The following is a 27161-nucleotide window of genomic DNA, read 5'->3' on the forward strand; positions in this document are numbered from 1 at the left end:
CTCAGGGTTGCTTTATATAGATTCATTAAGGATTTAGGACACAGTTTTTACCCTCAAGAAACTGATAGCTAAGCTAAAACAGCTATCTTTAGAGCTTTTAAAAAATACATGAAACCTGGTGTGGTAGTACACACCTGTAATCCCAGCAATTTAGGAGACTGAGGCAGGAGGATTACAAGATCAAAGAGACCCTCAACACTTAATGAGACCCTGTCTCAAAATTTAAAAAAAAAAAAAAAAAGGACTGTGAATGGTGGATGTAGCTTAGTGATAAAGTGCTCCTGGGTTCAATCCCCAGTACCAAAAAAGAGAGAGAGCATGAGCACATTGGTTATGCAGGCTCAGTGGTTTGGGGAAAGACATAAAAATCTCATCATTTACCTTATTGGAAACCTTGACTGTGATTTTTGAGGAGTTGAGACTCTGTTTCTCCACCACTTTGAGCTTGATAAGAGCTATGTTGTTCAAGTCTACAATGCTGATAGTAAAATTGACTTTTTTTTTAGTCCTTTTAGTTGATGAAAGAAGTCATTGCTGATCTGGGTTTTTTGGCTGCACCACATTGTGTTCCAGTTATACCTAATACCCATGACCTGAGTAACTAAGGCCACTAGTTTATTCCTGATCTATAATCCCTTTGTTCATGGAGCCTCTAGGGAAAGAAGGAGAACTAAAACATATCTCGATTTAAAGTTTTGGTCTTTTTTTTACAACAGGATGGACTTTAAAATTTCTACATTCCCCCTAAATTCCATTTTCCACAGTGAAGCCAAATAAACTCCAGTGTGATAGTTTCCTGAGCAGTAATGAAAATCTGAGCACGACCTAGTATAGTTTGTAGCACAAATAGGTACAGAAAGCCTTGTCAAGAATCACTGTGGCTTTTACTGGTCTTCTAGGATGGAGACTCAGAGACACTAAAAAGGGACAGATGATTTAACAAAAGGTTATAATCAGACAACTAAATGCCTTCTTTCCTTTTTTTATAATAATTACCTAACCAAGTTGTATTTATTGAGCATATACCTCTTCATAGCACTGAGCTATGCTTTCAGTGAATAAGTAAAAACATTAATAATTGCTTTATTTAGATCATATGTGTTTAATTTTGAAGGTCATTCAATGTGCTATCACTTTTAAAAAAGTAAATTTTTTTAACACAGGTGAAATACTTCGGTCGTGATCCAGCTGATGGAAGAATGAGGCTTTCTCGTAAAGTGCTTCAGTCTCCAGCTACAAATGTTGTCAAAACTCTAAATGACAGAAGCAGTATTGTAATGGGAGAACCTGTTTCACAAACATCATCTAATTCTTCCCAGTGATTTTTTTTTAAAGAATTCTAGGGTGATATTATATATAGCAAAATTTTAGTATTCTAATGTGTAGACTTATATATAGTATAAATATATTCTAATCATTTGTATTAAAATGCTCACATGTGCCATTTTTTATTACAAGAATAACATGTTTTTATTTATAATATAAACCAATAAATATTTATTACTAAAAGTAAACCATGCAGGGTGCAGTGGCACATGCCTATAATCCCAGTGACCTGGGAGGCTTAGGCAGGAGGACCATAAGTTTGAGGCCAGACTAAGAACTTAGCAATACCCTGTATCAAAAAGAGCTGGTGTAGATCAATGGTATATATTGCTGGATTCAATTAATTAATTAATGGCAAACCATTTATATACATTTTAGGGAAGATTACCCTTTTGTTCCTATTATTATGAAATACCTGAAAAGCTTAGAAATAATAGATCACTATGCTATCATTATGGATCTCTGCCTATATATCTTATTATTCTTCTTTATATATAGTAAAGTTTTCACTTAGTCATATTAGGGCTTACCTTTTTGCCTAACAGCTTTTCTTGCCTACAACTATTTCACAAACTGGAACTTTCTATTTTGTTGGAAATAAGCAGGACCTATTTTTTCCAAGTAATTACTAGATATATGAAGGAGTTTAGGGATGGGGATGTAGCTCAGTGGTAAAGGGCCCCGGGTTCAATCCCCAGTACCAAAAAAAGAAAAAAGAAAAAAATGTGAAAACATAACAAGAAGTGGAAAGGAGCTAAATTTGACCCATTTTTAATGATATGATATTTTTCAAATTTGTCCCAAAAACATAAACATAGTGGAGTAATCTTAGAAATGGAACTTTCAGTAGAATGAGGGAATAAATTCTTCAAATTTAACCAAACAAAATACTTGTCAAATAGAACTAGATCGTTTATTAGTGTGTATTTTGCCAACATGGATATTCTTGACATAAAAGCTGATAGAATCATGATTTTCAGTTAATAAATAGTAATTTAAAATAATCAGATACGACAGTTATTGATGTAATTATTGTTCATTCCCATCACTTAAAGCATTATAATTTCAGAAAAAAAGTAAATGGTGCATAGGAGTCATTTAGAATGTATCTTTTATAATCTTATAAAAAATAAATTTATAACTCAAGGTTAACTAGTTCATAAAATTTAGCTAGCCAAAGCAAAGATTTTTAAGATTTGTGTATTTATATATCTACTATGTTTAAAATAACATGTTAGGTAATTTTGATATTCTTTCTGAAATAGCAAAGATTAATTGAAAAAGATTAAAATTTGCCTTCTATATTTGATCGGCTGTTTTTGGTAATAGTGACAAAAATATTTTTATTCTCACTTTTGCTTTTTAAGATAATCCTTAATGGTAGAAATTCAGAATTATAATTTCTATTTTTCTTAAGTTTTCTGTTTTCTTTTTTAGAGGAGCACTTAACTGCTAAAAATTTAGAAAAATGAAACCAGTTCTTACTTAAGTGACTAATTTATAGTCACTCAAATTGAGTGCCCATCCTTATGCCGGCCTCTATGAATTTTGTTGATATGCACTCCATAAATTACTGTTTTTTTACAATTTTTGTGCAACCATTTTTTCTTTTCTTCCAGAATATGTTAAATTTCTAAATCTAAGATAGAAGTATGAATATCAGCCTATTTCAGTTCAGCCAAGCATAGCATTCATTTATTCAACACTTATGTGCTAGGCACTATATTTTGTGCAGTGGGTGTGTCAGTTAGCAAAGCAGCTAAAGTTCCAGTGCTAACATTCTAGTGGCTGGAAACTGACAGAAAATAAACACACAATATGTGAAGTAGTGATAGGGGCTTTAAAGAAAACAATTGTGTAAGCGGGTAGAGCAATAAGAAGTTACTATTTTAGATAAAATGATCCTGAACAGCTTCTCTGAGTAGATAACATTGGAACAGAGATCCAAATAAAGTAAAGGAGAGACATATGCAGCTTTTTGGGAAAGAATTTCAGATAGAGGCTTTAGCAACTTCATTTTCAGTTGGTATTGTAAATTTAAAAGATAGAACAGCCAGACACAGTGGTGCACACCTATAATCCTAAGGACTTGGGAGGACTGAGGCAGGAAGATCACAAGTTTGAGGCCAGCCTCAGCAATTTGACAAGAACTTCAGCAACTTAGCAAGACCCTGTCTCAAAAAAATAAAAAGAGTTGGAGTTGTGCCTTAGTAGTAAAGAGCCCCTGGCTTTACCCCTCAGTACTGAAAACAACAACAACAATAATTTTTAAAAATAAAATAGCCTTTTCAAGCTGTAGCTCAGTGGTAGAGGGCTTGCCTATCATGTATGAAGCACTGGGTTCGATCATGAGCACCACATAAAAATAAATAAGTAAAATAAAGATATTGTGTCCATCTACAACCAGCCTTTTCATGTCTTCCTCACCCTACTCCCAGTACTAGAGATTGAACTCAGGGGCAGTCTACCCACTGAGCAATATCCCAATCCCTTTTTGTCTTTATTTTTTATTTTGAGACAGGGTCTCATTAAGTTTCCCAGACTGGCCTTGAACTTGGAATCCTCCTGCCTCAGCCTCCCCAGAAGAGATACTACAGGTGTGCACCACTACACTCAACTACTTTTTATGCCTTAATCTTAAGAAATAAGAGGACATTGAAAGAAAAGTGACCACAACACTTGGAGCAACCAAGAGATCTTTATTGCAGCAGTGCAACAGAGGAGAAAAGAAAGAAAGAGGAGAGAGAGAGAAAGAGAGAGAGAAAGCAAGAGAGAGAACAAGAGAGAGAGGAGCCTGGCAGGAGGGAGTTTTTATAGCCCAAATCTAAGGAGGTCTCTGGGTCTGCAAGCTGCCTTGTTGGCACAAAGGGTGTTACGTGTTTGGCCTTGAGCAAGGGGTTGAGTGTTCAGCCTTGAGCGGGGGCTTGGGCGTTTGGGCTTGAAGCAAATAGTTGATAAAGAACCAGAGAGAGGGTTTGAGTGGCCAGGTCATCCTGCAGCTAACTTTGTTTGGCATGCCCTGCAGATAGCTTACTCAGCCTGTCCTGCACCTAACATTCCTCCCTTTTTGTTTTTCTAAATGACATGGGGGACAGCGTAAAGTCCTCTGGCTACTTCCTGCTTAATTCTGGGCAGCGTTGGGCCTAGAAGGGGAAGTGGAGGAATGTTCGTTCGGGGGACAGGTCTGAGAACATCAGGGCAGCCAAAAATAACACTCAGTGGCTATAGATAACTACTTTGGTAGGGGTAAAGTCCATAAAAGTTCCTTGAATCCACAAGTCCTTGATGGCATCAAACCAGTCCTGGGTGGAGGAGATTCTTGGTATCAGCCATTGGTCCTGTTGTAGGGACTCTAGGAAGTATCAGAGGTGGCTTGGTTGAATCCAGTAATGTTAAGGGTGACAACCCGATTGCAGCCAGTGGAAGGAAAATCACCTTGACCCATAAACTGAGAGTGGGTGGTGTCATCCTGGTGCCATGTTGCTTGGATGTTAAAGCGCCATCTGTGGTTGGGATAGAAACTTGAGAGATTAATGATTAGTAAAAGAAGACGAGGGAAATTTTGAGTTTGGTGGGCGTGGTGGAAGTCCAGGACTGGACATTTGGAACAGGTGCCTTTTTAAGGTGGGAGACTGCCGCATCCGGCTGCAGCAAAGTAAATGGGATCGGGGGGGGTGACGAGCAACTTGTGTACATTGATACAGCAGGAGTGGGAGCCGTTTATTGTAGGACAGGAGGGGTATATATACATTCCACACAGCTTATCTTAATTAACATAAACTAGATAGAGCAGTCAGCCAATAAGGAATCTCCACACTTAATGGCTCGCTGGCATTACTTCACAAACCACTCCCTCTGGCAAAATGCCAGGCGCCATCTTGACTTGTTTACAGATCCTATCAGGAGACATGGTACCAGGGGGAGTGTCTAAAAGCTTGGTCACCATTGGGTAGTTAAGTATGACTGTATGGGGTTCCGTCCATTGAGGTTCCAATGATTGAGAATGCAGTTCCTGAAGTAAGACTGAATCACCGAGTTGAAGAGAGTCCAATTCAGTTTGTGGTTGTGCTGGGATTGAAGCAATGAATGGCACAGGAAGGCACTGGTCTGCATGTTCCCTTAGGAGTTTGTTAGAAGTGTGAGATAGGGCAGGTAGGGCACAGGGGAGGAGGAGTGACTGTAAAGCTTTGGGTGGTTAAGAAAGGGCATCCATAGAATTGCTCAAAGGGGCTAAGGCCTGAGGGGGCCCTTGGGGCTGCCTGAATTCAGGTGAGGGCCAATGGCAGGAGATTGGGCCAGGAGAGCCTAAGTTCAATAGTAAGTTTAGTGAGATGATCTTTGAGAATGCCTTTAGGCCTCTCAACGTTACCCAAGGATTGGGGTTGGTGGGGGATGTGGAGCCTCCAAGTGATGTTGAGGCCTTTGGAGACTAGTTGAAAAACCTGAGAAGTGAAGGCTGGACCGTTGTCTGACTGGATGGAGGTGAGAAGTTCAAACCTGGGAATGATCCCCTCAGTGAGGATGGAGGCAATGGTGTCAGCAATTTCCCTGGATGTAGGGAAGGCATCTATCCAACCTGAAAAGTATCAACCAAAGTAAGTAGGTAGTGAAGCTTTTTGTGCTTGGGCACATAAGTGAAGTTGATCTACTAGTCTTTGCCTGGCTAGTGGCTCCTCATCTGATGTGTGGGGAGTTTAGGTTTGTTGCTTCCTTGTGGGGATACTGTAGAGCAGACTGAACAAGCAGAGTGGACCTGCTGGAGAGTAGTTCTCATTCCTAGAAAGTGAAAGAGGGATTGTAAAATCTGGAAAAGGGTCTAGAGAGGGTTTTATGTGGGGGCAGAGTCTCTGGAGTTAGAGGAGTTGGTCGTGAGTCACAGGTCTCTGTCTTGGGCATCAGGAGCTGGTAGTCTTAAAGAAGTAATTGATTGGTTGGTGAATTTGTGTATCTGATCTTGCAGGAACTTCTGTAGGCAATTTAATAGACATGGTCCTATTAGGAGAAACATAAAGAGGACTAATAGGAGTCCTGTGAGGGGGAGGAGCCAAGGCTATACTTGACTGAACATTCCCTATGGAGCCTGTTGGCTTCTTTCATTACTCCTGGGAATGACTTTTTGGCTTAACTGTTTTTGGTAGGTGTTTAAGATAAGCTGGTCAAAATTGACTTTGTATCTATCTGTTGTTAAGAGTCAGCCAAGTTCCCATAGGGGTCACTCATGGGGGAACTTGAGAACAGCTTCTTGGTTCTGCTAGTGCCATTTGTGCTAGGATGGGTCCAGGTCTTGCTTGACCATGTGGCTTCCCTTGGAAGCATCAGGGATGTCTCCTGTCTCCAATGACCCTCCTACTCACAGCAAGTGCACTGATTGGCTTTTCATTCTCCAGTGGTCTCATTAATCAGGAGGTTACGTGGCCCAGAGTTGCAAAGCTCTTTAGAGAAGTTCCCTGTTCCCTGGATTTCAGACTGACTCAGAGGGCCAGAGCCAAATATTGGTTTTCATGGCCATTTTAATTTAAGTTTAAGTCTTGATCTTAAACATTCAGCAAAGTCAGTTTCACCTTAAATTAAGAGTACTAGGCTTTAGCTGAAGTTTGGCCTACTTTGGAGTCATTCTGACATGTAGTAAGATGGAAGGCATAGCCTTATCTCAGGTAAGCCAGGGCTCTTTATAAATCTTAGGTAAAGTGTTCTAGTATTGAAGCTGATCTTTGTTTTTAATATTATTTTATAAAGTTTACATATATTATTGTTCGAGGTCATATGAATACTAGCTAACACAATATATTACATTTAAATTGTACCCGGTATATAGAACTTTATATTAATCTTATTGATAACAGGTCCAGTTATAGAAAATTAAATTATGTAAATAAATCTCCAATATGTTATTTTTATAAGCCTAAAATTACCATGCAACCTTTTGGAGAACACCAGCTTGATATAATTTTTTAAAGCTTCTATCTTAAAGACTTATATACCTGGAAAATATGAACACATTTAATATACAAAGAAGAGTAATAGTACCACAATTACATTGATGTTTTTATATTAATCAAGTTTAGCTCTTAAAGAAATAACATATTACAATATTGCAAAATAACAGTTGTTGTTTAACCATAGTTGTATAATGCTTATTAATTCCTTCAAGATTACTTGCTCAAAAAACTTACATATATAACATACACAGACCTTCTTTATCACTTACTTAAACCTATATAGCCAACGTACACAGACCTTCTTTATCACTTGCTTAAACCCTCTTATTTACTTAATCATATAGACTCTCTTATCCAGAAACACATTTTCCTTCTATTAAATCCATACCTAGAACCTTCTAATTTCTCTTTCCCATCTGTTAATTCCTTCTTTATTCACACTTTGAACCAATCCTTGTAAATTTCTGAATTTAGGCAAATTATTCCATTTCAATAAGAGATATTTTGTTATTTGCACAATTAATCACATCTGTTTACTATTTCATGAAAACATGAGCAATGTTTAAATACATAGAATTATACTGTTGTAGGGACGGGCACCTAAGATAGCACCAAAGATAGGGAAACAGTCTTATTTAGTTGCAGCTAGATTCGGAGCGCACAGCTTCTGCCATAATCAATTAATCCCCTGAACCCCAAATTTAGATAGTTTCAGAATTTTGCACCTAGCATGTAAGGGGAGGGGCTCAGAAGTTCACAGTCTGCAGAAGTTCACAAAAAGCAGTTTTTTTTCCTCTCTGTTCTGGGCAAGTTAACCCTTCAAGGACACCTGGGAGGGGGAGGGCTTCTTCCCTTTCCTCCCCCTGCCAGCTGTTACCATGGAGCCCAGTTAGTCTCCCTTATCTTAGAAATGTAGTCAGCACTGTGAAGCCCAGCTCAAGGCCAGAGGCTTTGTTTACATATTTTGTGAAAAACTAGTAAGGGGGTGTCCAGCACCTGGAGTGCTGATTTTTTTTAGCCAATGGCCAAGTAGAACAGGGCAACACAAAAAGAAGAAGTTTATCTACAGTGAACTCTTTTGTGGAGATTCTTTTGCTGAAAGTCCTAAAATCAGCCATGGTGAATATTCTGGAGAAGGTTAGTTAAGACTTTTCTGTGGGCCTGGGTAGGGAAGGGGAAGATGGGAAGGTGGGGCTGAGAGCAGCTCCAGTGGATCTGAGAATGAAGAAGGAGATGTAAAAGAATAGTGGGAAAGGGGTTTGGGATTTTCCCTAGCAAGGAAAACTTGAGCAGTAGAACAGGTAGAGCAGAGGGGAAGACGGGAATTAATATCCCAAAAAGCCTATAAGGGACTTTAATTCGTAGTAACCTGTTTTCAGTGATGACAAAGCAACTTTAAAGGCCATTTTCACCAGATCTTGGATAGGGGTCTGAGGGCTCTCCTCGGCTCGTTTGAGCTTTCGGTTAGCTGGTAAGAGGACCTGGTGGGACCCGGTGTGGGTGCTAACAGGAGAAGAAAGGAGTGGGTGGATTCCTTCAGTAACTGCTATCTCAGCAAGGGGACAACGGTTTGAGAAAGGGTGGTGGTTTGGGTTTTTGATCTAGTAATTGGGGGGAGAAAGCAGGTTACTGAGGTGGGAGTGACGGCGGAGAGTCTGGGGCAGAAGGCTGAGGGTGAGGACCTATTCGAGCCAGGGGATAGGGTGGAGGTTCATTAGCAGGGTCAAAAGTAGTGGATGAGTCTGGAGGAGGAGAAAGTTGGGGATCATGGTTGGGGGAGTTGGTTTGCAAGCTGGAAGAATTTGTAGAGGTTTGCAAGAGGTGCAGAGAGCAGGATTGGGTCGGAGCAAGAAGAAAGTGATCTCTACCCATTTTTTCAAATGCTCACAGTAATTGTAGAGATCCCTCAGAATGGAGGGATCCAGGGACCCAAAATGGGACCATCTGCTTTGGTTGTCTAAGGAATAAGTGGGCCAGGCCAGGCTATATTTGATCAATTTTTGGGGTTTGATGTCTGGTGTCAAGGAGAGGGTTTTGAGGTTATCCAAGAGGCATTGTAGGGGAGAGTCCACTGGCAGAGAGGACACATTACCCAAGTCGCAAACATAGTATAAGGAGGAGGGAAGAGGACACAACCATAGTTAGGGGAGAAGGAAGGAGACGCAAACGTAGTATAAGGGAAAGGGAAGGAGACGCAAAGATAGTATAGGAGAGAAGGAGGAAACTGATTTATTGGCAAAAGGGGCGTCCCCGCTAGAGCCAAAAATCAGGAGTGCCTTAGTGGCAGGTTCCAGCTGCAGAGATTGGTCGTCACCGAATCCTGACAGTCAAAGCTCTCATCCTGGACGGAGCAGGAGCCGTGGGAGACCTTGGCCAAGGCTTTTCGGGACCCCTCCTGGAGAGGCCGGATACTCCCAGGGCCGGAAAGAGGGGAAAGAGAGAGACAGGGGAAGAGGGAGGAAGGGGAGGGTAAGGTTCTCTCTAGCGACTGAGTCTTGAAGGTGTGAGGATTAGGATTTTAGGAGAGCCACTGAGACCGTGAAGGTCTGGGTGGGGTGTGATGTTCAGTTCTCTGTTATGTGTTCCCAGAGGTTACACAGTCCTTTGAGGGAGACCTACAAAGCCTATGCTGGTAAATTAACAGCTGGGAAGAGGAAGCGGAATAATTTTGAACCCAGGAAGTCTAATCTGCCCTAGGAAAGAGTCCCTGAGGGCCACCGTAGCCTTGAAGGCTGTGGTGGTGTGTTTTCCTCCCCGCAGGTGGGCAGAGAGGTTTGCCGGGACAATCAACTGTCAAATCCTCCTGACACCACCATTGGGTTTAGGACTCCAGGAAGGAGAAACTCACCAATCGAAGGCCGGTGGTGGATGTAGTTCTGGCGATCGAGAAAATGGGTTCAGGTCGTCAGGTGAGTGGCACTTCCGAAGGAAGAGGCACCCAAAAATGGGTTTTAACCCTCTCCCGGGTTTCGGCACCAAATGAAAGAAAAGTGACCACAACACTTGGAGCAACCAAGAGATCTTTATTGCAGCAGTGCAACAGAGGAGAAAAGAAAGAGGAGAGAGAGAGAAAGAGAGAAAGCAAGAGAGAGAACAAGAGAGAGAGGAGCCTGGCAGGAGGGAGTTTTTATAGCCCAAATCTAAGGAGGTCTCTGGGTCTGCAAGCTGCCTTGTTGGCACAAAGGGTGTTACGTGTTTGGCCTTGAGCAAGGGGTTGAGTGTTCAGCCTTGAGCGGGGGCTTGGGCGTTTGGGCTTGAAGCAAATAGTTGATAAAGAACCAGAGAGAGGGTTTGAGTGGCCAGGTCATCCTGCAGCTAACTTTGTTTGGCATGCCCTGCAGATAGCTTACTCAGCCTGTCCTGCACCTAACAGACATAGTCAGCTCAATGTAATATCTTCAAAGTGTTAATCATTTAAGCTTGGTTATTTCTAAGGAAGAGGTAGAACACTGGAACCATATGAAAAGTTTAGTAGGCTTTTATAAAATTCCAGGCTTAAGAGAAAGTGGGGCTAGGATGATAGCAGAAATGGAAAAGAATATATTTTGAAGACTTGCTGGGTATCAATGATTAGAAGACAACCCAAGCTAAGCTAAAGCAAAGGGGGGAATTTATTGCAGGACTATGAGTTTATTTCAAAGTAGCCAAGTCACACATCCTAGAACCAGGATTTACAAGTCTTTTTTACAAAAGAAGTGTTCAGAAAAAGGTTAAGGAAATACCAAGATACTTTCATAACTTGAGCAATTGTAAAGAGATAATGAAGAAACTTAGATTAATCCAGATAGATAGGAGTGTGGGTCATTGGGTGTTACTGTGCCTGCCTGTAATCCCAGCAACTAGGGAGGCTGAGGCAGAAAGATCACCAATTAAAGGCCAGCCTCAGCAGTTTAGCAAGACCCTAAACAATTTAGTGAGACCCTGTCTCAAAATTTAAAAAAGGAGCCAGGTGTGGTGGTGCACACCTTTAATCCCAGTGGCTCTGGGGGCTGAGGCAGCTGGATCATGAGTTAAAAGCCTTAGCATTTAGCGAGGTTCTAAGCAACTTAGTAAGACCCTATCTCTAAATAGAATATATAAAAAAGAGCTAGGGATGTGACTCAGTGGTAAAGAACCCCTCTGTCCAATCCACGGTAGCATACACACAAAATAATAAATATTCAGAGAAAACCCATATGATTACCCAGATGCAAAAGAAATAATTTATAAAATTCAATGTAGAGTTTTGGGTGTAGTGACACACCTTTAATTCTAGCAATTCCATAGGCTGAGGCAAGAAGATGTCAAGTTCAAGACTACCTCAGCAACTTACAAGACCCTATCAAGAGTAAAAATAAATAAAAAGGGCTAGGGATGTGGCTCAGTGGCTAAACACTCCTACGTTCAATCCTTGGTACAACAATAAATAAATATGATATACAGTTCCTGGAGAGTTAGAATATTAGGAAATATCTTTATATCAGTAAGTGGAATCAATCAGGAATTAGAAACAGCTATTTAACAATAGAGGCATGACCATGACCATTAAAGTCAGGAACAAAACAAGAATCGCCACTGTAACTCAATAGTCTGGAGGTACTAATCAACATGATGAGATTAAAAGGGGTTGGGGAGAAAGAACTAGCAGATAATCATCTAAAAAGCAATTTTTAAATTGTTTTAAAGCAATTAAGACTGGGGTAGGAGTGTAGCTCAGGGAAAGAACTCTTGCTTAGCATGTAGGGCCTCGGGTTCAATCCCCAGTACTGTAAAAAAATTAGTACTAATAAGTGAACAGCAACTGCATGGACATGCCAAAATAAATAGCTTTCTTTCCCAGAAGTCAAAAGTTTCTGTGGTGTGAGCTCATTTTCATTGCTTTCAGTTATAAGCCTTTATTTTCCTAGGCAGTGAGTTTGCCCCAATCCTTGGAGTTCTCTTTTTTTAATAATATTGTATTTTTTATATGTTCATTTATTTATTTGTATGTCATGCTGAGGATCAAACACATTGCCTCACACATGCTAGGCAAGCACTGTACCACTGAGCTACAACCTCAGCTCCTTGGGGTTCTTGCTAAGGTTTAATCCTCCCCCCAAAAGTGCCTATTTAGCCAGTCTTAATTCCAGCCCCCTTAATCCCATCTCAAGTGTAATCTTCTGGCTCCTGATAGTACATACTAGCTTTTCAGTTCCTTCAATATGTAGTCCTTCCTCCTTTATCAGACCCAGAAGTCCCCACATAGATTATACTGAGATTTAAACCTGGTTTCTATGGGTTTACAGCCAGAAGAGAAAGGAGATCAATTGTGAAAGAGGTTTTACTGCAGGGAGTTAAGTGCTTTCTCATACTAGAAGTTATGAAGTGCGTCTGCAAGCTCTGAGGGTCCAGAGGTGTCTTTAGAGCCAATATCCTAAGCCATTCCAGTTTCAAAGATTCAGGTTTTCCCAACCAGGATCTGTAAAGCTCTATGACTATCCAATCCCATGTCTACTCTTGCACTGCAGCAAAAAGAGCTTCTTTGTTAAACTCCAGAGAGGGCCCCAGGCTTCCAAGGTTAGCCTCTAACTGAAGTGCCCTCAGTGTCTCCTTAACAGTTTGCAAAGTATTACTTGCATTAGTAATAAACATTGTTTTTCCCATATCTTTCAAATTCCTGAATTGTCACAAAAGACAAATAAGTCCTCTCTTTTGATATGTTTTCCTATAATCACTACTGGTAAAGTCTTCATCACCAGGGTGGCCACTTTACACCAAGTTCTGAGTAAAGCCATTCCACTACTCTCCAAATCTCATCTTACTGTTTTTTTTGTTTTGTTTTGTTTTGTTTTGTTTGCACCACTCAGTGTACCACCTATGTCAGCTCTGGTCCTCAGAGAAGCAGATACCAGAAAGGGATTATGGTTGGCCCTCTGTATTCAGCGGTTCTGCACCTACAAATATAAACAACAAGTTGTATTTATTTGTTTGGTTTTTTATTTATTATACTAGGGATTAATCTAGGGGCCTCTTTCCCTGCATTTCCCCAGGGGCAAGAAGTCCATGGAATCAAGGGGACATGTCTACCTAAAACTCACTCTCCACTTTGTAGCCTATTTCCAGGGTCTGCTAAGTCCTCTTCCCAAGCTATGTCCTCCTAAGACTATATTCAAGGAGTGTAGAAAGGTCTTGGATTTAAGGCTGAGGTGTCCTCTAACAGTGGGCTCAAAAGTTCTCTCAAAATCCTTCACCCAAGACAATTATTTTGGGGTTTAAAATACATTTTGTGCACATCAATCACAGCAATTATTGAGCATTTATTGTTATGTATAACAAAGTTCATATTCTGAAGTTCTTTATAGATTAAAGAAAACCGGATTTTTGTGTTTGTTCTGGGGATTGAAATCAGGGGCTCTTTACAACTAAACTACATCCCCAGTCCACTCCCTTTTTTGTTTTTTACTTTTTTTGAGACAGAGACCTACTAAGTTCGCTTAATTGCTAAAGTTGGCCTGGAACGGGGATCCTCCTATTTTAATCTTCCTTAGTCATTGGGATAATAGGCATGCGCCACTACGTCCAGCTGAATCCAGATTTTCAAATTAGAATTTAATTTTTTCCAGGCGTCTTTTCTGTTTAAGGCATTGTCTCACTTTTTAGTGTACTCACACATAAGTAATAAGTAATCTGGTCAAAACATGAGCACGTTTTGACAAGAACATTGATAAATGATGACTAGAACTCCCAAAATGCACTACAGCACCTCGGTTTTCATCATTCGGGATAAAGGGTTCTAAAGACCGTGTTGGATAACAAATAAAGGGACTTAAATAAGCGACATGTATTAAGACCCAGTGAGTCACCAGTATCCACTACACAATGAATGACAATATGAATGCCAAGAGAATTCCTTCTTCGCTTATTCAGTGCGCAAGACAGAAAACTCAGGAAATGCCCGCAGGAGAGACTCGAAGGTATCCAGTATTCTCTGATGGGTTAAGAAGGTAGCTCCCCGCCACTCCCCTTAACTACAGATTTATTTTTCGAGGTAACATAACTACTGTATTTTCATGAAGCGGAAACGTTGTTTTTCAAATGGCCAACTACTACGAGACTAATGGTAAAAGGCATTCGCGGGAAATAGGAAACTGACAACACTTGTGTAGGACATAAAAATCTCCTAAAGATCTGGGTATCTATATAACATTTCCTGGACCGAGGCTCAACTGTAATAAATTATTATATAATGAGCTTTAGTTAGGTTGAAAGCGCTCCAAGTTCCTTCGTCTTCACAGGAAAAAAAGTTTAAATTTTGTCTCTGGCTGACGGCGAATTTCCACTAAGGATTGCATGCACGTCTCTTTCCTTTTTGCTTCGGGTTAGTCCTGTTCAAGGACATGTACTTCTCAAGCTGGCTTCATTTTTTCCTCAAAACTGGATCTCTGAGCTCGCGTGCCATACCAGCCCTACCAACCTGGCTATCACGCGCCGCACAAACAAATCTCAGCGCCGGAGGAGTCCGGGAGTTCGCGGGAACCTCCCGTCCAACCGAGATCTCGCGCAAGAGGAGGGGCCGGAAGTGGAGGAAGGCCTACATAGCCCCTCCCACCCCAGGCACCCCTCCTCGCGATAGCGCCGAGCGTTCGGGCCCGGGAAGCGCGTGTGGAGGAGTCCTTGCCTTGGACTCGTCGGCCGCCGTAGCCCCTGCTAGGACAGCCCGTGCGAGCCTGCTGTAGGAGGAAGAGAAAGGCAGAGAGAATCGGGTTACAAGATGGCGGATCTGTAGTAGTTACCGCGGCGGCGGCGGCGGCGGGAGAGCGAGCGAGCTCTGGGGGGCAAAGGGACGGGAGGGTGGAGGTGTGCGGGGCTGAAGTAGGAGATAACGGGGACTCCGAGTGGAGGGGTCTCAGTGGCTCTTGTCAACCCTTTTCGCGGCTGAACCTCTGGAGCCATGGTGAACTGGGGCCTCTCCAGAGCCGCCGCCGCCGCTGCCACCACCACCACCATCGCCGCCGTCGCCGCCGCCGCCACTACTGTCTCTCAAGAGTGAGGGTCGCGGAAGAGGTGAGCAAGGAGGCGGCGGACGGAGCAGTGGGGACATCAGCCACCATGTCGGATACACGGCGACGAGTGAAGGTTTATACCCTGAACGAAGACCGGCAATGGGACGACCGAGGCACTGGGCACGTCTCCTCCACTTATGTGGAGGAACTCAAGGGGATGTCCCTGCTGGTTCGGGCAGAGTCCGACGGTAAGGTTATTGGGACCATAGAGTAAGTCTCTTCCGTTGGGGTGCAGCCCGAGGTTTAGGCCCTAAGCCCGGTTACTCCTATTATCATCTCTTGGGACAGCGATTGGTGTCGAGCCTGCTCATATGGTAAAAACAAACTACTTTGCCTGGATTTACCCTCGGTCAGACGCAGATTCTCCGTTCCCCCGCCTCCCATCCCTATTAAGGATTTGACCCCTTCCTCTCCAGTTCCTCCTTTGAAGAGGTTTTAGAGAGAGAGTGGGAGGAAGTACTGAGAGAAGCGATAGTGATCTGCCTACCCTGGGGAGCTGACACCTCCATCAGTTATATTCTTATCCATTATGTGTCTTGTACAAAAGATTTAGCAAAACTTTTATTATTTTTCTTTTTATTTTTTTAACACTAAATTTAAGCAACCGGTTTCGTTGCTACAGTCGACAGGTGCGGGGGAAAACCAGAAGGCTCCTTTTCCTGGGGTTATTGCAGATAGTTGCCACGATACATGTGCACGCACAAACACATACATCTTTAGTCTGGGGTTCCTCCGGGCTGCTTTTGTAGAGGGTGCTATGAAAAAGTGGATACATCACAATCTCAGCAAGGACACCAAAGCAGATTGTAAACTCCTCGATTTCGTTGATTGATGATACGAGTCATGTGAAATATTTTTAAATTATAAAATATATAGCTATAATTAAAACCCCTTTTGCAGTATAATTAGAATGCCTCCAGTTGAACAACTGATGTTTTCAGGTAATAGAAAGTTAACAATTAGATTTATTCTTGTAATAGTGCACTCTCGTACTTTCCCTTTTAAACAGGGCATTTATTTCTGTATTATAAGGCATTCTTTTGTTCTTAGGGTTAGGAAAAGGATAAATGCAACACTAATTTGTATACTGAATACTTATAGATCTTGGTCGTGGTCCTTCATAATTTGTCTTATTTGTTAAACTGGAAATACAATAAAAGCAATTTTTTATTAAAAGTTTGATTTCAAATGGTCATTTTGACCTTAAAATTTTCATTTCATTGAAACTTAAATTTATCATCCCATCTCCTCATCTTCTTGGTCTGGGTGTTAGTTTTAGATGGATTTTTTTTCCTTTAGGAGTAGGTGGGGATACAATGAAATATTGTAAATTAAATAACGATGAATATATTTGGAGAGAAATTACTTAAGGTGTTCAGCAGAGTGGAAAGACATGATCAGTTTGGAATTTTTGTGTTTTATGTAGTACTAGGGATTAAACACAGAACCTTGCTCATATTAGGCAAGTGCTGTACCACTTGCCTGCAACCTCTGCCCTGAAAAGATTTTGTTGTTGTTAATTTTTTTTTTTTAATTTGTTTAGTTGGTTTCTTTGGTGGGGGGGGGGGTTGAACTCAGGGGCAGTCAACCACTGAGCCACATCCCCAGCCCTATTTTGTATTTTATTTAGAGACAGGGTTTCACTGAGTTGCTTAGCGCCTTGCTTTTGTTGAGGCTGGCTTGAGATCCTCCAGTCTCAGCCTCCCTAGCTGCTGGAATTACAGGCCTGCACCACAGTGCCCAGCTTGTTGTTATTAATGTTTTAATATGTTAGTTTTTTATTCACAGTTTTATAATTTGAGACTTATTTTTTATCTTTCAGGATCACTACTCTTAGAATCAAAGATAAATCCAAACACTGCATATCAGAAACAACAGGCAAGTAGTTTTATTTTTAATTTGAAAGACTTCATCTGTCACCAAGGAAATATTAATCTGACAAAGATGGGAATGCTTTCCTGACAAGGAAAAAATGTTCCGTAAACAAAGAGACCATGTGTGATTCCCTTCCATGTTGACAGGTTCATACTGAAAATTGGAGGTTTTTGTACTGTCAATAATTTAATTATTAAATTGAGCCACTGTTTAGTTTCTATTAGTATACAATGTATTCATTAGACTTAACTGCAGTAAGCTGGATCTCTCTTATACCTGGTACACTAAACCTTTTATTCAGAATCACCTTTGATTGAAGGAAATAGCATAAAAGAAAATTTGAAGGGAAGTCTATTTCTAGTGGGAATTAAATCTTTTAACTCAGGTAAAAGTTTTTGAAGTAGAAGCATGTAAGTACTGATCTCTGATTGTTGTATATTTTTAATAATCAGTGGGTACCTGTATGGACATGTACATTGCCAGTTATATAGCATTTCCCATGTACATTTATTGTCTTATTTTGGGAAAGAAAACTTGTGCTGTGTTTTAAGGTGCCTAATTATTTAATCTGAAAATGGTTGCAGTGATTAAAGTTTTTTGTGTGAATGTGTTTAATTTTTATTATGAGAAATGTATCATAATTGGAAAGTAAAGAGAATATTATAATGGATATCTGTAACACCACTAGATTTAATAATGTTAATATTATGCCATATTTGCCAGGCATGATGGGACATACTCTGTAATCCCAGCAACTTAGAAGGCTGAGGCCAGGAAAGTTGCCAGCCTCATCAATTTAATGAGGCCCTATGTGATGTAGAGAATTTTAAAAAGGGGGGGTGGGGGCTGAGATTGTAGCTTAATGGAAAAGTGCCCCTGGGTTCAATTCCCAGTTTAAAAAAGATATGCCATATCTGTTTCAAATCTTTTTATAATGTTGAACATTATGGGTAGAGTTAAAGCCCGCTTTGTGTCCATCCCATTCTATCCATTCTCTACTTCCCTGTAGATAACCCTGTTCTAATGTTGATATATATTCTTTTTTGTAGATGATTTTATACCTTTTCTGCATATATACATATCCAAAGATAGTATGTAGTCTTCTATGTTTTTTTTTTAACTTTACACAATTGTCATATTTTCTTACATGTACTCTGCAACTTGCATTTTTTTTTCACTCATTTATTTTGAAGATTTCTACGTGTTAGTAATGTAGATATATTTGGGTTTTTTTTTTTTTTTTACGACACTATTGTGTTCTTTTTGTTTGTTTGTTTTTGTTTTTTGTTTAGTTGTTGGTAGACCTTTATTTTATTTATTTATATGTGGTGCTGAGAATCAAACCTAATGCCTCATACATGGCCAGGCAAGCACTCTACCACTGAGCCACAACCCCAGCCCACACTATTGAATTCTAATATGTGATATACACCCACCAAACATTTGGATTATTTTCATTTTGCATGTATAGTATATAAAATTATTATGGCAGAGATTTTTTTTAAGGAAAAGAGAAATTATTTTAGAATTACATTTACAGCATCAAGTACATTCTTCAAGATATCTGAAAATGTGGATTCCCAGAAACAAATACTTAACAGTGAAGGGACTAAAATTATGTCTGTTGCACAACTAATGAAAAGTTTTACTGTTAAAAACTTTCATATATAATTAGTTCTTCAAAATATTTTAAAATTCTTAGTATGCAATTAATAGCTTTTTCCTCTACTTAGAAAATGTCGTATATCTTGTTTTGGTGACAAATCAAATTAAACATTTGTCATGAATACATGAACATGTTTACCATATCTTGAGCATTTTTTTCCACAGAGCTTCACACATGTTACCACTGAACTGTATATCTCAAACCCTTTTCCCCTCCCCACAATTTTTTGGTACTGTGGATTGAACTTTGAGGTGCTAAGCCACTGAGCCACATCCTTAGCCCTTTTTTATTTTTTATTTTGAGACAGGGTCTCACTAGATTGCTGAGGCTGGCCTCAAACTTGCGATCTTCATGGGCTGGGGATGTGGCTCACGCGGTAGCGCGCTCGCCTGGCATGCGTGTGGCCTGGGTTCGATCCTCAGCACCACATACAAACAAAGATGTTGTGTCCACCGAGAACTAAAAAATAAATATTAAAAAATTCTCTCTCTCTCTCTCTCTCTCTCTCTCCCACTCTCTCTTTAAAAAAAAAAAAAACTTGCAATCTTCCTGCCTCAGCCTCCTGCGTTGCTAGGGTTACAGGAGCACACCACCTCTCAATGCTAATTTTTATTTTGTTTTGCTTTGTAGTTTGCTTTTACTATATAACATTAAAATTCATCAGGGAATTCTTTGGTATGGAAAAGCTTTGTATAGGAATGAAAAACCTGCAAGTGGAATAACCTGGTTTTTTATTTTCTTTATTTTTACTTAAATCAAATGCACTTTACTAAAAGAATTAAGTGTTAAATTTAGTTTCATTGTAGTAGATGTGGTTTCTCATATTTTCACCAAAATCTTAAATTTGGTTTGCATTTTTTACAAGTATACAAATTGAGATTTCCAAATACATTAATATTTTTTATTCATAAGAATTAATTTTTAAATGTCATTCTTTGAGTTTTTCAATAATTTAATCTAGAAAAGTATTTCCAAAATTTACATAAAGTAGATTATTCATTAGGGAGTTCTAATTAAAAGCTTAGTGAGTGAATGGAGTATTTGTAGGAGATTTGCTACATTTAAACATATTAAATAAATTCAGGTTGTTGAATGTCAAATACTGAATATCATTCTCATTGCTTTCTTCCTTACTGTGTGTAATACTGAAGAAGTTAATGAGAAAGGAATGTACTTTGTTACTACACTTTGTTATGTTTTTAAACACATTGGGAAAAGAATGATTATATAATACAGAGTGAAAAAAAGTGCCTGATGTATGTCAAAATTTTTAAGTTATTTGAAATCAGTTCCACTGATCTTCAAAATGGAAAGCAGAGTCATAAGAATGTAAGTTTATTGTATTTAACATAGTTGTGTGTTAGTCAGGGTTAGGAAGGGCATAGAAAGAAATCCTCACCTCAGTTTTATTGGTAAATATCACAAATGAAACAATTGCAGAATGATGATAATATTGATAGTAAAATATTTTAACTCATCCCTCAAAAAGATTTCATGGAGAGGCAGCTAATGTACAAAAAGGTTAAGAGTCTTGACTAGGGTTGTATAACAGGTATGTGCCAACATAAAATGTTATAAACAGTAAACTTATATTTTATAGCTTTGGACAGTAGAAAATTAGAGATGGGATGGATTGATATAAGTTAGAATCAGAAAAATTTCAGTCTTAAGAGTGGTTATTGCTGAAGGAACTGTGATGGGAAGGAATTAGAGCACCTGCTATAAAAGGCATAAGTTTTTTGAGAGCTTAGTTTGCTTTGAGGGGCGGGGGGCAACTATTGGGCTGGGGTTTGTTGTTGTTGCTGCTGCTGTGATTTGGGAATTGACCCCAGGAATGCTGTATAACTGACCTACATCCCCAGCCTCCCCACTTCCCCCCCCACAGAAGGTCTCCCTAAGTTGCCCAAACAGGCCTTGAACTTGACTCATTTTCACATACTGAATAGCTGGGGTTACAGATGTATTGTGCCATACCTAGCCACTATAGGTTCTTCTAAGGGCATAAGATAATGAAAATAATAGTGTGTTTAAGGAAAACAGTGTGATAATGTTGTGAATAATAAAATGGGTAGGCAGAGCAGAAGAGGTTTTGGTAGCAAGACTTTTTGCAGTAATTAAAATACATGAAAGTATGATTTATGAGCTTGAAAAAAAGGGGATAGAGATCCAGTATATTCTCCTGAAAGTGCTAGAAGATTTGGTGAATTTTTTAATATGAACAAGATAGAATTTGATTCTATCTTGTGTTTGAGTCTTTGGGACCAGAAAAATTGGAAGAAAATGGGAAGTTAAGCAGGCTTACATTAATTATTCATTTTGAGGCTTGTTTGTTTGGGAGGGGGGAACTATTTTGACTATGTAATACATTGTTAAAATTAAAAATACAAATTTTTTTCTGGAGGGAAGAAGGTACTGGGGATTGAACCGAGGGGTGCTTTACCACTAAGCTGTATCCCCAGTCCTTTTTTACTTTTTGAGACAGGGTCTTATTAATTTGTGTAGGTCCTTGCTAAATTGCTGAGGCTGCCCACCAATTTGTTATCCTCCTGACTAAGCCTCTTCAGTTGTTGAGGCTTCAAAATATATGTAACAAAATCTCCTCTATCCATATAATTTCTTTGTTAAAGGCCACTCACATGCTGGGTACACACCTATAATCACGGTGGCTAACAAGTTTGAGGTCAGCCTGGACAATTTAGGGAGACTTTAGGTCTCAAAAAAAAAAAAAAAAGCAAACCACCAGTATTACCACTTGAGTTTGTGTGTGTGTTGTATATGTATATACACACATATCTCTTTTCCTTGAAGTATGAACGTGAAAACAGAAATGCACACAATCATACATAGATTCTCCCTTAAATAAAAGTATACGATATACTGTCCTGTGTCTTGCTGTTTTTCATTAGACTTTGAAGTGGTAGTAAAAAAAATAATAAAGGGAAATTTTATAAATGACATCTGGGACTAGTGGTAGGGTAGCTTAGGAAAAGAGGTGCTAATTTAAAAATCATCAATTTTTAGCTGCAAGAGGGCACCTCCTTTGAGGGAGTAAATATAAATTAAAAACAGAATTTAAAACTAAGCCTTGTTGAACTGTCTACATTTACTCATTGATCCAGTAATACTTGGTTGAGTTTTGCTTGTGGTCACTCTCTAGTTTGTTTTGTTTTTTTCATTTGTTTCATTTTTTTTTAAACAGGGACTAAGTTGCCCAGAAGGGTATCAAACTGTGATCCTCCTGCCTCAGCTTTCTGAGTGTCTGGGGTTTACAGATGTGTACCACTGTACCTAGCTCTAGTTTGGATTTTTTTATATTAAATTTGAAAGCTTTTGAAGAATTTAAGTAGGGGAGGGACATAATTGAAAATCTTAATATCAAGTCTGTGGAATTGGAAAGAAGCAATAAATGAGAAATTAGTTGAGATCATTGCATGGTCCAAGTAAGAAATAATGTGTGATTGAATATGGTGGTGGTGAAGGTGTTTAAAGGCAGAGAGATTTGAGATATATTTTGAGGATGGAATTGACAGGGCATGCTGATGGATTAGACCTTTGTAAGCAGGAAGAATGAATACACAATAAAGTGGAAGGATACGTAGTTGGAAAGATTAGAGAATGAGGAAAATTTTTAGCTATGTGATTTAGGACAATTTTTTTCTCTGAACCTTATCTTTTAAAGCTACCTATCTTATGGTAGTTACAAGTTAACATATGAAAAATGGTTTAGCACAGGGCCTAGACATAATAAATTCAATAAAAGAACTGTGTTCATGATAATTACATTCTTGATGTAGGCAGGATTTTCCTCTCAGGAAAGATCAAAGAGTTTAAATTATTTGCCAAAAGCCACAGAAATAGTCAACAGTGAAGCTGAGAATAGTACTCAGGTCCTAATCCAGATTTACTTTTTTTTTTGGTACCAGAGATGATTGAACCCAGAGGTGTTTAACCACATCCCCAGCGCTTTTTTTATTTTGAGACAGAGTCTCACAGAGTTGTTTAGAACTCACTAAATTGCTGAGGCTGTTTTGAACTTATGATCCTCCTGCCTCAGCCTTCTGAGTCACTGGGATTACAAGTGTGCAACACCATTGCCCAGCTGTACTTTCTTTCAGAAGGTGGTTAGAGCCTGAATATAACGTGCCTAAGATACCTCTAAGAAGGGCTATCAATTTCATTTTGTAGTACTAGTGATGTCAAAATGAAATATAAAATATGAAGGAATTAAGAAAAAAATCTCCTGCCAGGCTCAGTGGCACAGGTCTATAATACCAGCAACTCAGGAGGCTAGGGCAAGAGGATCTCAAGTTGAAAGCCAGCCTCAGCAATTAAGGAAGGCCCTAAGCAACTCAGGGAGACCCTGTCTCTAATTAAGATATTAAAAAAGGCCTGGGGATGTAGCTCTGCGATTAAGCGCCTCTGGGTTCAATCTCTGACTTCAAGATGAAGAAGAAACCTTCTTTTCCCATATTTTATCAAAAGAAGATAACTGAGTTTTATTAATGTAAACAGGTGATCATGTCAAAAATATGATATTCCAAGAGAAAAGTAGCTCTTTGATGAAAAATGTGTTGTACCTACTTTGTTCAGTAGGTACAAATTATTGTAGTCCAACTATTCTAACCCCAACAAAATGGAAAAAAGACTGAAACAGTACATACAAATGAAGACAGTAATGGTCCAGACTGATATTTACACTTTTAGTGTTAGCTCTGAGCTGTGTGACAAAATAGATGATGATGATAATGATCTGATAAGAGCTTTGCCACTCCTAAAAAGTTTAAAGGATATTAGATTTATGGTATTGGGAATCTGACCCAGTGTACTTTACCACTAAGCTATATCCCCAGCCCTTTTTAAAAAAAAAAAAATTTATTATTTTTAGTTAGACATGACAGTAGAATGTATTTTGACATATCATATATACATGGAGTATAACTTACCATTTTTGTGGTTATACATGATGTGGAGTTACACTGATTGTATATTCATATATAAGCACAGGAACAGTATGTCCAATTCATTCTACTGTCTTTCCCATTCCCATCCCTCACTCTTCCCCCCACTCTGGGAGGTCCAATCCAGTGAATTCCCGTGCCCCCACCCCTGTTGAGAGTCGGAATGGCCCCTGGCATTTTGCCAGAAGTAGGTGACACCAGTGAGCCATTAAGAAGTTAAGCTGTGGGGCTGGGGATGTGGCTCAAGCGGTAGCGCGCTCGCCTGGCATGCGTGTGGCCCGGGTTGGATCCTCAGCACCACATACAAACAAAGATGTTGTGTCTGCTGAAAACTAAAGAAAATAAATATTTTTTAAAAAAAAGAAGTTAAGCTGTGTATAATTGCTATGACTGGATGATGCTGGATTGAAACTGGCTGTGTATTCAGTTATAAATTAGACCACTGCAATAGGGCGGCTTCTGATGCCTCAGGCGCCTGCTACTTTTGAGTTCTCTGGTTCCGGTTGAGCTCTAGCGGGGATTCCTAGAGAGTTCGCATTGGTTGGTGAAGTTCCCATAGAGGGAGTTCCAATTGGTGTGTGGTGTTCCTGGAAGCGGCGTGGAGTGCAGGTGAGAGTTGGGGCAATAAAGTAGTTCCTGTTAGAACATACAAGTGCCTGGTGGAGGCTGGGTTATTTTTGTGCCCAGCCAGACTGTGGCACACCCCCTCCCCCATAATAAGTCAGCCTCTACTTATCAGAGAGAACGAACATTCAGACTTTGGTTTTGTGGGATTGACTTATTTCACTTAGCATGATAGTCTATTGTTCCATCCACTTGCCAGCAAATGCCATAATTTCTTTCTTTTTTTTAATGGCTGAGTGAAAGTCTATTGTGTATATGTACCACATTTTCTTTTTCCATTCATCTATTGAGGGCACCTAGGTTGGTTCTATAGCTTAGCTATTGTGAGTTGAGCTGCTATAAATGTTGATGTGGCAGAGTCACTGTAGTATGCTGATTTTAAGTCCTTTGGGTATATAGGGAGGAATGGGATAATTGGGTCAAATGGTGGTTCCAATTTTCTGAGGAAATCTCCATACTGTTTTCCAGGTGGTTGCACCAATTTGCAGTCCCACCAGCAATGTATAAGTGTACCTTTCCCCAGACCTTTTTATTTTTTGAGACAGGGTCTTGCTAAGTTGCTAAGGCTGGCCTCATACTTGTAATTCTATGTTCAGCTTCCTGAATTTCTGGGATTAGAGGCATGTACCACTGCACCCAGCATAAAGGATTGTTTTTAAATATAAATATATATCCGCTGTCATTTTATGAGTATATTATACCCTAAGTACATATTGGGTCTTAAATGCGGTCTATTAATGTGGAGTCGGTGTAACTGAAACATTGAAAAATTTTGCTCATTTTATCTTTAAACCTTTTATTTCCATTTTATGTATTTTAGTTATTTTAAGTATTCCCCTTAGAGACTGAGGAGGCGGTGCCATACACACACACACACACACACATGTGTATGTGTGTGTGTATATATATGTTCTTAGTAAAGTTTTGTTTATAAAAATGGTTTTAGAGGTTTTCAGAAAGGTTTGAAAAACTCTTACATAGATGGTGAGAGCAACTGATAAAAACTTTAGAGTAGATAACTCTGGTGATAACACAGATTTCCATTTATTCTTACCTGATTATATGGCATATAAGAAGTATTAATCTGAGGCCTGGATTAATTAAGGGATATTTTTCATATACTGGTTAGAGCCAAAAAGTACCAATATTTTCATTTTCAAGGCTTTGTCTTTATTAATCTGAGGCTCATTTCTAGTTTTTTCTTTTGTTTTGCAGTATTGAATCAAACCCCAGGGCCTCGCCCATGCTAATCAAGTGCTCTACCATTGACCTAATTCCCAGCCCTTTTAAATTTTATTTTGTTTTTTGTTTTTGGTGTTGGGGATTGAACCCTGCATCATTTTGACACTGGGCTATCCTCCCTCTTTTTTTTGACTCAGGGTCTCACCAAGTTGCTTAGGTTCTCACAAAGTTGGTGAGGCTGGCCTTGAACTTGTCCTCCTGCCTCAGCCTCACAATCACTGACACTGCAAATAAGTGCCACTGTGTCCAGCTAGTTTTACATTTCTTTCTTTCTTTTAAAGAGAGAGAATTTTTTAATATTTATTGTTCAGTTTTCAGTGGACACAACATCTTTATTTTATTTTTATATGATGCTAAGGATCGAATCCAGCGCCCCGCACATGCCAGGCGAGCACCTTACCACTTGAGCCACATCCCCATCCCTAGTTTTACATTTCTTAACATCAGGCCATAATATTTAAAAGTACTGGTCAGATGAACAATTATTAAATATAAGGTATTTTTTAGATTATATTTTTGGTGGAGGTAAAACTAAGTTCATGGTTTGGTTTGTTTCTTTTGCTTTTTGGGGTTGTTTGGTTGGTTTTGGGGTTTTGGTTTGTTGTTATTGTTTGTTTGTTTGTTTGTTTTTGTGGTGCTGGGGATTGAACCCAGACCCTTGTGCATGCAAGGCAAGCACTCTACCAACTGAGCTGTATCCCCCAGCCCACTTTTGCTTTTTGTTTGTTTGTTTGCCTTTTGTATGTGTGTGCCAGGAATTGAACCCAGGGATACTTAACCACTGAGCCACATCTCAACCCTTTTTTATATTTTATTTGGAGACAAGTTGCTTAGAGCCTCATTAAGTTTCTGAGGCTGGCTTTGAACCTGCAATCCTCCTGCCTCAGCCTCCCAACCTGCTGGGATTATAGGTTTTGCACCATCATGTTCAGTTCATGTTTATTTTTAAAATCAGCATTGTAGCTCTATTAAATTTTACTATGAGGGACTGAGCTTCATTAGCTCAGTGGCAGAGTGCTTGCCTAGCATGTGGGTTCGATCCTCAGCCCCACATAAAAAAAAATAAATAAAGGCATTCTGTCCATCTACAACTACCAAAATTTTTTTTTTAAATTTTACTATGAATCCTGAAATATTTGAGTATTGCATAGTGACTTTAGTATTTAAATGTGATTTTTGTATGTGTTTTAATTTAAACCCAAACCTTAGTTTCTAATATAGTGGTTGACAACCTGTATTTAAAGGTGCAATCTTTTTAATACGATGTAAGAAGACATTGTAGTAAGGCACTTAAGGTAAACCTTGGGTTAATTTTTCTACAACCTAAGCTGCCAGACCAGTGGGTGCTCTTGGTAGTATTTGTAGGTAGAATGAGTGATTTCATTTCACCATTAGATTGCTTAAGGTCTTAAAGGCTTTTCCCAATTAAAAAAAAAAAAAGCCAAAAGTAGAGTTAAATATTAACATTTTTCAGGTATTAGTTGGCATGCTTTTTTTGGTGGGGGTGGGT

At 39.4% G+C, this 27161-nt stretch overlaps 2 protein-coding genes across 3 annotated transcripts in view; both read left to right on the forward strand.

The window, feature by feature from the left end:
• The window catches only part of Pnpt1 (polyribonucleotide nucleotidyltransferase 1), a 45530-nt gene extending 43200 nt beyond the window's left edge, over positions 1-2330 (forward strand). For both annotated transcript variants that reach the window (XM_048804312.1, XM_015479654.2), the window contains one exon: positions 1164-2330. In XM_048804312.1, the coding sequence (XP_048660269.1) occupies positions 1164-1322 (159 nt within the window). In that variant the 3' untranslated portion in view covers positions 1323-2330. The remainder of the gene's footprint in view (positions 1-1163) is intronic.
• A 12698-nt stretch (positions 2331-15028) lies between these two features.
• Ppp4r3b (protein phosphatase 4 regulatory subunit 3B) overlaps positions 15029-27161 on the forward strand; it is a 62006-nt gene continuing 49873 nt past the window's right edge. The window contains exons 1-2 of the mRNA XM_048804938.1: positions 15029-15474; positions 17109-17164. Of these exons, the coding sequence (XP_048660895.1) occupies positions 15333-15474; positions 17109-17164 (198 nt within the window). The 5' untranslated portion in view covers positions 15029-15332. The remainder of the gene's footprint in view (positions 15475-17108; positions 17165-27161) is intronic.

This window comes from Marmota marmota, unplaced genomic scaffold (genome assembly GCF_001458135.2).
Source record: "Marmota marmota marmota unplaced genomic scaffold, marMar, whole genome shotgun sequence".
Taxonomy (NCBI): domain Eukaryota; kingdom Metazoa; phylum Chordata; class Mammalia; order Rodentia; family Sciuridae; genus Marmota; species Marmota marmota.